Below are 13,152 nucleotides of genomic sequence, written 5' to 3'. Positions count from 1 at the left end.
CTGCGGCCGCAAGCATGAACAGCTGACTTCCATCCCACCATCACAGGCTCCTCTGCTGGTGTCGAGGACTTCAACTAAAGATGGAAGCCTAGATGAGGTTTATATCTGGACGGAGTGACATTAAAGTGCTGAGGAGGAGTTCTCTAAAGATTCCTTGATCCATCATACAGACAACTAATCCCTGTTTAACCAATAAACGCACAAAAACACACACACACACACACACGGCTGGCAGACACGTTTACCATGCATGTTCATATGTGTAACTTCTGAATGGATTTAACTGGAAAGGAATATATTCACCCTCATTTCTACGGCAAGCTGTTTCCCCTGCGTGCTGTAAGTTATGAAACAGCTCGAGTGAAAATAGCATTACTCAAAAAGCTCATTTCTATTTTTTCCCAGTCTGCAGTGGGGAATTAGGTCAGCAGCTCACGTGAGCTCCGTCTTACATCTGGTTTGTGGCATCTGCAGCGGTCTGGAAGGCAGAAATCAGTGGAGCAGACGTTCCAGCAGGCTGCATGTTAAGGATGAAGAGCAGCTGCTGCAGCAAATCACGGACCAGGAATTAGCTTGACACCGTAAACAGGAAGTATACTGTTGCCATGGGTTCAGTGAGTTATGCTGTGGGTTGTTTGCCTATATATGTTTACATGTTTACAAGTACAGTTGTTGACGTAAACTGCATCGTTCAATGGAAAGGGGTAAAATAAAGTTCTGTGGTTGTCTATGCATCATGGGTTTGTAATTAATGGCTTACTGGGGTTTCACAAACAAACAAATACATGAAGAATTAATAAAACTGAGTATTAAGAGTGTTCGTATACAAAAACACTGCCAGCGTCTCATTATTTTATAAAATAAACTTTTTATTTTATCAAAAGTTGATCATGACAGCAATAAGATCATGATAATAATATATAATGCACAGAAATGGAATAAACAGCAACAGAGTATATGAAAAACTAGTGCAAAAAAATCACAAATACAAAAATATATTGCACTTTGAAGTTTTAGGTGGAAGAAGTCATGTTTGAACAACATTCTCAATTTGATATATTCATCTGTAAACATTTATCTTTTACACTTTGTCATTCTTTTCGCGAGCACAAAGCTTCTTAACATCCATGTTTGGAAAAATCTACAGCAAGAGAAGCTTTAGTTCAGAGCAGAAACCAACAGGCGACTTGTGGTACTTTATCTTGGTCGGAGTTGTGCTTTACTCTAGACCCTGTCTGGGTTTATACCTGGTCATTTAAACCAACACACACACACACACACACACACACACTCAGCCTCTCTCTCTCTCACACACACACACACACACACACACACACACACACACACACACACACACACACACACACACTTTGAGCCGTACTTTAAGTGCTCGAGGTGGTCGTTTATGAGACACATTTCTGTAATTAATCATCAGAAGCATCATCCGTCTTATTTCTCTGTTTCATGTCTCAGTGAATTTCAGCCTTGTCCTCAGAAAGAGACTGTTTCCACCTGAAGTCTGGTTAGTGACGCGTTCAGGCCACGGTCACCAGCTCAAACTATCATTTAACTGAAGATAGCTTTCATCCTGTCTTAAATGTGCCTTTTAGATTAACGAGAACAATATTGTTTACGTCTGTGGACAGAGTCTACTGTAGCATATAGGCCTGCGGCAATCTGCAGAATATAAAACCACCAATAGAAAAACAGTAATTACGGTATGTGCAAAATCCACTGTGAGGCAGGAGGAGGCGTCTTCTGACCACCGCGAGGGAGGCTTTGTGTCCCGCCTCGACCGTCATACAGTGGCGGCAGAGAACTCTTTTGTTTTTGCCTCGTCTCGAGCACGGGATATGGAGGATCCAGCGTGGCTCGAAATCCCTGGTCCATACGTCAATGGTCACCGAATACTCTCTCAGCTGACTCTCCCGGGTCAGGGAGGGTCTAGCCTTATGTATCGTGATATATAATCTGGTGAGAAGCTGGCTATGTGGGCCCGCAGCGGAGGGTGACGGTGTCTTGTTTGTGCAGAAGCCCTCTGAGCTCTCCTCAGCGGGACGGACACGTGTCGGGTCTCCTGACGTCCACGGCCCCGCACACCTCCACGGGGTCAGGGTAAGGATCCACCTGAGGGAGGGGGGGGCGCAGAGACAGCTGCATGTTTACAGGCTGCAGGCGGTGAATAAAAACAAGTATGACTCAAAGGTCAAATAAAACAGAATAAAACGGCTTCAAGTTCCAGTTAGCTTAGCTTAGCATAAAGACTGGAAACAGAGGGAAACAGCTAGCCTGGCTCTGTCCAAAGAGCTGATGACTGATGGTGAAACAGAACTCCGACTCAGTGAGTTTGTTCTGAACTGAATGTAGGTGGAAAATCACACCTGCTTCTGCATCTTAACTGGATATTTTGAATAGTCTTTCATTGCACTTTAACTGGATTTTGTGTGTGTGCTCTTCAGTAGTGTGTGACAGTTTGTGGTGTTTTTATCTGTGTGTGTGTGCATATTTACTCTACCTCAGTGTAGAGGGGTGGGGGCAGATATCTGAACTCTGTGATGTATGTTAGCAGAGATCCCTGGCCCTCTCCCTCCCCGTCTGACCTATCACAGCCGTGCAGACAATCCCGCCTGTGAGACTCCGATATTGCCAGATCGCTGTAACTCGGCGGAGCTGAAATAAACACACGCGCGTCAGAGATCCTCGTGCACACGTGAAAACAGAGAACATGCGCGTGCCCGTGTTTACTGCTCGTACCCTCAGGCCTCTCCGGCAGCCCCAGCCAGCTCAAGGTGCTGCAGTTGCTGCTGATGCTGGAGGTGCGGGTGGCGCAGGCGTGGAGAGGTATGGTCCCTATCACCAACGGCAACGAGAGAGACAAATTCAACCCGCCCGGAACGTCCACGTACACCTGCAGGTAGAGAGGGGGGGCGTGTTTGGGCAGACACAAGAAGGGGAAGAAGAAGAAGAACATTTTGTCTTAATGGGAGCTGAGCCAGTCCCAGCTGATCATATCAATGAAATCCAGCCCCCCCCCCCCCCCCCTAAGAAATTAGAACATTTTGTGCTTTCACAGCAACGTCCTGCCTTCCAATTGAAGCAAGCACCTTCCTGAACCGTCTCTCACTTTATTAACCCCTTATTATACAATAATAATAATAATCATATCTCTCTCTGCCCTCATACAGCATGAGGTCATTATGTACTAACAACAATGATCATTGCAACCAAACCAACAAGAAGAAAACTGGTTTTCTGTCTTGTGTGCATCAGATAAAAAAAAGAGAAGTAGTACACGTTGCTGGTAATACTTGTGTACTTTTATGAAGTATAATTTTGAATGCAGGACTTGTAGCAGAGTATTTTTACACTGTGATACTTTTACTTAAGTAAGAGGATCTAAGTGGTTCTTCCACCTCTGGTTCATATCAGTGTCTCTGGGGTCAGATACTCCACATTGTGGCTTTCAGTATGTGCAGAAACCAGAACTCACCACGAGTGCGTACTCCACTCTAATGATGGGACAGTCCAGGATGGAGGGGGACACCGGGGGGATCTTGAGCAGTTTGCCCTCCCAGCTCTGGCTCTTCCCCTGTGGCAGTGGGTCTCCTCTCAAGTTGGACACCAGCTGCTGGATCTGCTTGCCCTTGCCCTTGGCGAAGAAGGTCTGGGTCTGGTACAGAGCAGCCTTGGGCACCACGACACGGGACGAGCAGTTCTCCACCTCGGCGAAGATTTGGATCGACTCGCCTTGGAAAGAAGGGAGAAGAGATCAGTCTGTCAGACTGAGAGAGAAGTGGAATAAGTGAAATCTCAAAAGTAAAGAAGAAGAAGAAGAAGAAGAAGAGTTGGAGGAAGCGGGAGGAGGCGTGGCTCACCTGGTGTGTAGCCCTTTCGCTCTATCTTGGCACTGAGGGAGATCGGGCCTGAAGCACAGAACCAGCAGCACAGAGTTTTCTCCTTTGTACCGGCCTGAGGAGCCTGTTGACACACAATCAGCTGCTTCAACACTGGAAACGTTACGTCCTCCGACATTACTCAGCTCCCTGCCGAGAGTCAGATGTTCAGATTGATGCCGCTCTCGTGTCTGTACCATAAACGTGAAGCTACAGTCAGCAGCTGGTTAGCTTAGCTTAGCACAAAGACTGGAAACGGGGGGGAAACAGCTAGCCTGGCCCCGTCCAAAGGTAAATCCACCTGCCAGCACCTCTGAAGCTCCCTGATTGACTCTTTAATACCACGTTTGTTTAATGTGAGAATAACTGGTTTAACAGGCGGTTACGTACCGGACTAGTTGTTGGCATGTTCCAGTGACTTCCTGTAGTCTCTGCTGGTTGCCTGGCAACTGCTCGGAGCCAAGAAATACTCCGGCACACCCCCCTCCCCCAAAAACCACAACTTGATGTGTTTACATTTAGTTTTTTTTATTACGGATAAAACAAACGAGATATGATAACATGCATGAAAACAACCCATATATAAAGAATATTTGTTCATTTATAGAAATAGTTATAATATTTGACATGTTATATACACGTATGCTTGATATTTTTATTGTATCTTCAGCTTGTGCTTTGAATTATGCTTATCTGTCTATTCATACTGAAGTTTTTATTTTCTGTGTGTCCCTGTTTCCAGTCTTTAAGCTAAGCTACGCTACGTATCTCCAGTACAGACACGAGAGTGTTATCAGTCAGCCAATAGGATGTGGAAGTACTCCTTTAAAACAAAAGCAGCGTGCAGCGTCCTACCAGCAGCAGCGGCGTGTTGATGTCGATGTGTTCGAACACAATGAACTCTTTCTTCACTTTGACGGGGAGCAGCCAGGGACGGTGCAGCTCAGCTCTCACCCAGTACCTCACGCTGCCGTGCTTCCCCTCAAAGGAAGTGGCCAGAGCCCTGACAGGCGGGAGGAAGGGCGGCGGGAAAACAGAGTATTAGGAAGTGTGGGTGGTCTGTGTGTACTGTATGGAAGGAGTACTCAGATCCTTTACTTAAGTAAAAGTACCAACACAACAATGTTGAAAAGTCCTGCATTCAAAATCCTACTTAAGTAAAAGTATCAGCAAAATGTACTTAAAGTATCAAAGTTCTGCAGCAAAATGTCCTGTGACTGATTTATATAATGTTTATTTTATATTAAATTATTAAGTAGTTGGAACTACTTTATGTACAGTTGGCTAGTTTACTCCAGTGGTTTCCAACCTAGGGGTCAGGCCCCTCCAAAGGGTCACCAGATAAATCTGAGGGGTCATGAGATGATGATGATGATGATGAGAGGAAAGAAGAAAAGACTAAGTTATATTCATTTTGGACTTTTCTCTAATCTTTGCTCTTTTGTGAAATTTTAAATAATTTGACCTATTTGGGCCTCCGGTGTTTTCATCCAAATTTAATGAAAATTTTAACTGAACCATGTGGAGAACCATGTGGAGAACCATGTGGAGAACCATGTGGAGAACATGATGGAAACATGACATCTGTGCTGTGAGGAAGGTCACAGCCTCCTCATCGCTCCACAGAGCTGATGTTTCCAACTCTTCACTTTGAGTCAGATGAACACGTTTATTCATCAAGTCTGTTTCACTTTGTCGCATTTTGTTTTGATTGATGCATCGACTTTTCCACCTCAGTCAACAGGAAACACGTGTTTGTGATTTAACAGGTGGTTGTGAACACAAAGTCTCTTCAGTGGACCAGCTAACAACTAACATTTCAGTCTGTAGAGGAAGCAGCAACTTCAGCTCTCAGGTAAAGTAGCAGAAAAGACTCGAGCAAAGTACCTCAGAGTTGTACTTGAATGTACTCGGTTAGTACTCACATCTGAGGCAGGTTGAAGCTGAAAGCAAACTCGTGTAAGCCGGCGTGCAGGACAGTCAGGCCTTCCTCTGGACCGTCCTCATCTGAAAGACAAAGAACGTGTTTCTAAATGCACCTGCAGTCCGTTAACACGTCATGTCACGCAGCCTCGTTACACAACGGACTCTGCTTATCGCTTCAACTGTTGGAGGCATGTAGAGAGTAAAGAGTACAGAGAGAAACGTCTCATCAGGAGAGGCTCTGAAAACGGTCTGGAGCTGCAACAACAGCTTCCCTCTGCTCTGTGTCGCAGTAAATACACAGAATATTTGGGGGGTTTGAGGATGTTGGTCGGACAAAACAAGCAACATGAAGATCATCAGCTGCAGCTCTTCACAAGACACATGAACACAAACGGGCCTGAAGTTTGTGGTACCGACTGAAATGTTTCTGTTTCTTAAAAAGTTATCAAAATGTACCGAAAGCTGGATTCTTGCTCACGCTCAGTTATTCAGGCAGAGTTCCTCTGCAGCTGCTGCCATGGTTTTATTTGGTTGCTTAGTTTTCTAAAACTCTGTAAAGTGCTGAACACTTTCACACACATGCAGAAAAACCACTGTGGTCACGTTAAAAGTCAATATTTCGTCTTTTGGTTGAGTTTCAGCAGAAGGCAGCGTGTTCGTGCCGTATTAAAGGCGCAGTAAAGAAAAGTAAAGAGCTGCTGAAGCAACACGCCCTGTGGGAGAGAGAACACGACCTCTATTCACTTCCTCATTTCTTCTGTTATTGTTTGTATGTGGACTCTCTGTAACGTCTCCTCTCAGCTGAACTTCAGCTTCCTGCCACCTCAGCACTCCCTTCAACCTGCATCTCTGCTGTTTGTGTCTGTCTGTGTGTTCATGTGTGTTCGGCATGAGATGCAGCCTGCATGCGTGCGTGTGTGTGTGTGTGTGTGTGTGTGCGCGCGCATGTATGAGCGTGCGCCTCGTCAAGTCACCGGCTACACAGAGCAAGCAGGAGTAGACCGGTATGAACCAGACTGAGCAGCTTCCTTCAGCTGGAAACTCCAACGCTTGCATTACAACTCGGCCTCCCATTGGACGAGAACGTGACATGAATTACAGCCCGGGCTCTGATTGGTGCAGCCCCGACAAGCCCCTGCCCACATTAGTACAGCCATGTGGTGTGTTGCATGAGAGAGGAGGGGGGGGGGGGAGCGGGGAGGGTGTCACTCTAACCGTGAACTCCAGGTAGACCTGAAACTCTCACGCAAAGTCAGTGAAGCAAATGATGAGAGAGAAAAAAACATGTTTTACATTCTGATTATTTTATTCATCATCATCATCATCATCAAACATCCTCATCATCAGCGTCAAACACAGAAACACAAACAAAACAAAACTCCTTTTTCTTTTTGTACAACAGCAGTCAGGTCAGTGCTCAAGGTTCAGTCTTTCACTCAGCAGCTGACAGAAACAAAGAGCTGTTCCTGAGCTTTCAGCCCGATCACATGAGCTTCCTCAGCCGCTGCAGTTTGATCACTTTAGTTTCCGCTGAACTGTAGATGTTAAAGTTTGTCCGTGTTTAAAAGTTCAAAAAGGCTGTTTTACATTTAATAGAGCTGAAAGGATTCAGCAGCAGCTCTTCTGGAAATCTATGAATGTATTGATTATCAGTTGGAGCTCCTCACATCTGTTATTCATCTCGTGTATCAATATTTAACATTTTAAAGACCAAGCCATGAATCAAGAACGTATCGGCAGATTAATCAATAATTATGTGAAGACCAACACTGATATTTCACATATTTCATAAATAACTAAATGTCTTTTTTTCATAAACAAACAACGTTGACTCTTAATTAATTAGAACATTTACAACCGAAACTCCTGCTGAGGAAGACCATGCCATACCATCGAAAGCTCCAGAAACAGCAAGTCAGTAGATTTCATAAATTCATGCCCGAAAGTGAAGCATCTGTTAACTGGGACTCGACCTTTGACCCCAGACACCCTCCAGTCCAGAGTCCTCCACAGAGACCAGCTGATGGGATCCTCCATATTCTTCTTCATGATGACGATGATGTTTTGAAGTAACTCGTCTTTCAGTCTAATAATCTCGAATACAGACGGTTTATATGGGGGGGGGGGGGGGGGGCACGACAACCGTACAACCGAAACAGATGCGGGTGATAGTCTGTGACCCACATTCAGGATCCCGGTGAGAAACTGGTCTCTCTGATCCGGAGCGTCTCCATCAAACGGTCCTTTCACTCATTTGCATCACGTTTGACAAGTAAAACAGAACAAGGTGGAGGAAGTGGTGGTGGGGGGGGGGGCTTTCAGCCAGCAGCTGAGATGTTATTCCACACACACACACACACACACACACACACACACACACACACAGAGTCAGCCGGGTCCTTCCTCCCTCCCCTCGGCCCCCCCCTCCCCTCCCTCCCTCCCTCTCTGGCAGTTTCTGAACAGGTTTGAACCGCTTCTAACAAAGGGAGTTGCCTGAGCTAGCTTACTCCAGGATGTCATCAGTAAAAACGTTCATCCCGCGTCAGTTTGCGTGAATGTTGCACAAAACACGACAAAGCTTCACGCGGCGTCGCTCTCGGATCGACTCGCTGTTTAACTACAAGATAACCCCCCCCCCCCCCCCCCCGCAGCAGCCTGACGTGAGGATGAACAGCAGGCTCCCATTAACCCCCCCATCACTGTCGGCTTCATGTAGTGCGCGTGAAGTGAAGCCAGAGGAGCGACGCGCCGCACCGGCGGTCAGCTGTCGCATCATCAGCACCACCAGCACCACCAGCAGCACCACCAGCGGCCCTGACGGAGGTTCTGGGGCTCTGCGGTTTGTTTTGACACATGGCCGCAGCCCCCGCGCTCACAAACTTTTCTATCACATCGACGCGCTTCAACCAGCTTCTGTGCAAAGTTTGCAGAGATCAGCTGATCCACTGCGACAACAGCAGCAGCTAAGTGGCAGCGGGGGGAGCGGGGGGAGCGGGTCCTTACCTCTCTCCTCTCCTATCAAGGTGTCGTAGTGGTGCAGGTATTCCACCTCCTCCGTGTAGTTCTGGGTGTAAGCCGTGTTGGCCCCGGCGTTCCTCGACTCAGTCCAGCGGACCTTGGCGACTCCTCTCGCGGTTATGTCCAGACTCTTCACCCGCACATCCCCGGTCACCTCCACCACCACCCTCCCCGAGACCAGGTCTCCCCCGGAGAACACCGGCAGGTTGTTCTCATTCAAACTGTCAAAATAGATCGCCAAGGCCCTCACTTTGCCCAGCACCATGACGGCAGCGAACCGACGAGAAAACAAGAGGACGAGAAGAGTCTATGGAGGAGAAGTTGTGAGAAGAGCCGAGTGGCACAAAGACATGCGCCTAGCTCCGGGTGCCCCGCACCGAGCCGGGTCTGCGGCTGAGTCGGTGACGGTTCATCTGGTAGAGACACTCAGCTGATGGGCCACTTGAGCTCTCCGCTCTCCGCTCGGCTCTCCTCCGGCTGTGCTGGCGTCTCTCCGCTCTCTCTGCTGCCGTCTGCCTCCAGCCGCGGCGCTCTTAAAGCCTCGGTGCGCAAAAATAACCTCACTGAGCATGTGCGCACAGACCGGCCGGGAGGCAGAGAGACAGGGAGAGAGACAGGGAGAGAGACAGGGAGAGAGAGAGAGACAGGGAGAGAGACAGGGAGAGAGACAGGGAGAGAGAGAGAGACAGGGAGAGAGACAGAGACAGGGAGAGAGAGACAGAGACAGGGACAGGGAGGGAGAGAGAGAGACAGACAGACAGGGAGAGAGAGAGACAGACAGACAGGGAGAGAGAGAGAGAGAGAGACAGGGAGAGAGACAGGGAGAGAGAGAGAGACAGACAGGGAGACAGGGAGAGAGAGATGAGAGAGAGAGAGACAGGGAGAGAGAGAGAGAGACAGACAGGGAGACAGAGAGAGAGAGAGAGAGACAGGGAGAGAGAGAGACAGACAGACAGGGAGACAGAGAGAGAGAGATGAGAGAGACAGAGACAGGGAGAGAGAGAGAGAGACAGACAGGGAGACAGAGAGAGAGAGAGACAGAGACAGGGAGAGAGAGAGAGAGAGAGAGAGAGAGACAGGGAGACAGAGAGAGAGAGATGGGAGAGAGAGACAGAGACAGGGAGAGAGAGAGACAGACAGACAGAGAGAGAGAGATGAGAGAGACAGAGACAGAGACAGGGAGAGAGAGAGAGAGACAGACAGGGAGACAGAGAGAGAGAGAGAGAGAGACAGAGACAGGGAGAGAGAGAGAGAGAGAGAGAGACAGACAGGGAGAGAGACAGACAGGGAGAGAGACAGACAGAGGCAGGGAGAGAGAGAGACAGAGACAGGGAGAGAGAGAGAGAGAGAGACAGGGAGAGAGAGAGAGACAGAGACAGGGAGAGAGAGAGAGAGACAGACAGGGAGACAGGGAGACAGAGAGAGAGAGATGGGAGAGAGATGGGAGAGAGAGAGAGAGAGAGAGAGAGAGACAGACAGGGAGACAGAGAGAGAGAGAGACAGGGAGAGAGAGAGACAGAGACAGGGAGAGAGAGAGAGAGAGACAGGGAGGGAGAGAGACAGACAGGGAGAGAGACAGACAGAGGCAGGGAGAGAGAGAGACAGAGACAGGGAGAGAGAGAGAGAGAGAGACAGGGAGAGAGAGAGAGAGAGAGAGAGAGACAGGGAGGGAGAGAGAGAGAGAGAGAGAGACAGGGAGAGAGAGACAGAGACAGAAACAGAGAGACAGAGAGAAACAGACAGAGAGACAGACAGACAGACAGGGAGAGAGACAGACAGACAGACAGGGAGACAGAGAGAGAGAGATGGGAGAGAGAGAGAGAGAGAGACAGGGAGAGAGAGAGACAGGGAGACAGAGAGAGAGAGATGGGAGAGAGAGACAGGGAGAGAGACAGACAGAAACAGAGAGAGAGAGACAGGGAGAGAGACAGACAGAGACAGAAACAGAGAGACAGACAGACAGACAGACAGGGAGACAGACAGACAGACAGGACATGTCTCCACCGGTCCTCACTCTTATGAAAAGGAGGATTAGAAACAAGTACCAGTGGTGGAAGTACTGTATTGAAGTATAGTTTTGAGGTACTCGTACTTTACTAGAGTATTTCATGCTCTTTTTTTACTTCACTACATTTATTTGACAGCATTCATTTCTAGTTACTTTGCAGATTCAGATTATTAATGCAAATGACAAATAAACTAATAACTGATGATTATTATAGATTATATAAAGTCGTTAAAACAAGCTGCAACATTAAAGTGATGAACACATTAATGCATCAATAATCATAATCCAGTGATATAAATAGTATTCTGCATCATGAGTCCTCTGGTACGTTTATACTTTTATAAATGTACAGCAGGCTGTGTGAACCAATCAGGGCTCTTTATTTACTGAAGTCTTAATACAGAAGTTCAGTGACAAAACAGGAAATAAACCGAACGACCTGTATCTGTCTCACTGCAGCTCCGCGTCCAACATGTGAAGAAATACAAACACTGACGCGCATGCGGTGCCTAGTTACGGTTGCTAGGCTTTGATTGGACAATCAGTGTTTGGGGGAGGGGTTTAGTGAACAGTAAATAGTGTCACAGTGAGTTACGAAGTCTTTCTCAGGATGAGACTGACCTCTAACAGAGCAAACACTCTGCTGAGGAGTCAGAGGTGCTCGCTGTAAAGCAGAAGTCTGATTTATCAGGAAGGAAGTGAGCAGGTCCGACAGACGCAGAGCCGACGCAGCTCACGTACGGAGACGAAGACGCGTCGAGCCGAGAGAGAAAAAGATGAAGAGAGTTAAACTGAAAACAGCGCGCGTCACATCTTTCCACATCTTTGATCTGTGATACTGGCACCATCCACTGGTGGAGCCAAAGGATAACTAGAATTACTGCCCCAGTTATCGTTTACTCGTTGTGTCGTCCCAGTCAGCATGTGTGTGAAATCTGGTTCATTCTTAAATGATGGTTAAAAACCTGTTTTGAGGTCACAGTGACCTTTGACCTTTGAGTCAAAAGTGTCACCTATTCAGTGTCCGACCAGCTGTGAGATATGGTCACAATCTGAGTTACGCTGCTGAATAACGGCCGAAGACGATGACGTTACGGTGAAGTTGACCTTTGACCTTTTGGGGAAATCATTTCATCGTTGTTTCCCATTAAACATCTTTGCGTGGGAATCTGTCATAATTACAGCATCAGTTCTTGAGTTATGGCCAACAACGTGCTTCGAGAGGTCGCAGTGACCTTAATCTTGACCACAGTCTAATCAGTTCATCCTCGTGTTCAAGTGCACGTTGGTGCCAAACTTTCAGAAATTCCTTCAAGGTGTTCCTGAGATGTCACATTCACGAGGACGGACAACCCGGAAACACGACGCCTCTCCGGGTACCGCAGGAACACTTCACCACAGCAGTGAAAATGTGCCACCACGAATCACATCACCATCAAAAGTGAGTTAAACTTAATCATCTGAATCTTCAAAGTAACTAAAGTTGTCAAATAAATGTAGTGGACTTGAAGTATAAAGTAGCAGAAAATGGAAATATTCAAGTAAAGTACAAGTACCTCAAAGTTGTCCTTAAGTACAGTACTTGAGTTACTTTCCACCCCTGATCCTCTGTGAATACTTACAAACTTGCACTCCAGCATGTGCACAAGTCTATTGTACAGTTTGCTCAGAAAGTGCAACGTTTGAATCTTGAATGTTTGAGCTCAGCTGCTCAAAGCACACGAGTCCCCCTGCTGGCCACAACAGGCATCACACACTGCGGCTGCGTCCAGCACAAAACTTCAATGTTGCGTTGACCAGAGGTTATATAATGGAAATAATGGATAATAATGGATTGTTTCTTCCTTCAGACCAGACTTTGTTTGGATATGCATCATAAACACCACTAACTATATACAGTATATCAATGAGGTAAACATACTGCCTGAGGTGACTTCCAGCCATCACTCCTTCTGAGTCCTAACTCAGTCGATCTGAACACACACACACACACACACACACACACACACACACACACACACACGATGCGCACTGTTTTAGATTCAGTGTGACTTACACTTTCCGAAGATGTTATTACTCTGATGTCCATCACGAATAAACGTACGTAACTTCACTTGTGATTCATAGAAAAAAGACGCTCCAAAACTTCCCTGAGAATCCTCCTGTTTTTAACTTTCCTTCAGTGTCTCAGGGATCAGTGACGGTTGTCTGTCCGTCCATGAGGACACTGCAGACAGGAGCTGCTGACAGCTGATTCGGCATATTTTTAATGGTGATAATGTCATAAAATGTAAAAACAGGGCTCAA

At 47.1% G+C, this 13,152-nt stretch overlaps 1 protein-coding gene across 2 annotated transcripts; it reads right to left on the bottom strand.

The window, feature by feature from the left end:
• Window positions 1-933: 933 nt before the first annotated feature.
• On the bottom strand, window positions 934-9,347 carry LOC139301186 (arrestin domain-containing protein 3-like). Of its 2 annotated transcripts, none has more exons than XM_070924508.1 (8): window positions 8,823-9,347; window positions 5,819-5,900; window positions 4,749-4,896; window positions 3,876-3,978; window positions 3,491-3,747; window positions 2,755-2,908; window positions 2,516-2,670; window positions 934-2,169 (listed from the first exon to the last, which is right to left on the bottom strand). In XM_070924508.1, the coding sequence occupies exons 1-8, from the start codon at window positions 9,100-9,102 to the stop codon at window positions 2,050-2,052; spliced, it is 1,299 nt and encodes a 432-aa protein (XP_070780609.1). In that variant the 5' UTR covers window positions 9,103-9,347; the 3' UTR covers window positions 934-2,049. The 2 variants fall into 2 exon arrangements, with proteins under 2 accessions (XP_070780609.1, XP_070780610.1); XM_070924509.1 differs by having other exon boundaries at window positions 934-2,127.
• Window positions 9,348-13,152: the final 3,805 nt, after the last annotated feature.

This window comes from Enoplosus armatus, chromosome 18 (genome assembly GCF_043641665.1).
Source record: "Enoplosus armatus isolate fEnoArm2 chromosome 18, fEnoArm2.hap1, whole genome shotgun sequence".
Lineage (NCBI taxonomy): Eukaryota > Metazoa > Chordata > Actinopteri > Centrarchiformes > Enoplosidae > Enoplosus > Enoplosus armatus.
The sequence above is the reverse complement of the archived record's forward strand: the minus strand, read 5'-3'. Positions and strand labels throughout refer to the sequence as shown.

Coding starts and splice junctions, on each gene's coding strand:
- LOC139301186 (XM_070924508.1), bottom strand. CDS start 9,102: ATGGTGCTGGGCAAAGTGAGGGCCTTGGCGATCTATTTTGACAGTTTG. Junction 4,897..5,818: donor AGCTTCAACCTGCCTCAGAT/GTGAGTACTAAC, acceptor CCCGCCTGTCAG/GGCTCTGGCCACTTCCTTTG. Junction 3,979..4,748: donor TCAACACGCCGCTGCTGCTG/GTAGGACGCTGC, acceptor GTGTGTCAACAG/GCTCCTCAGGCCGGTACAAA.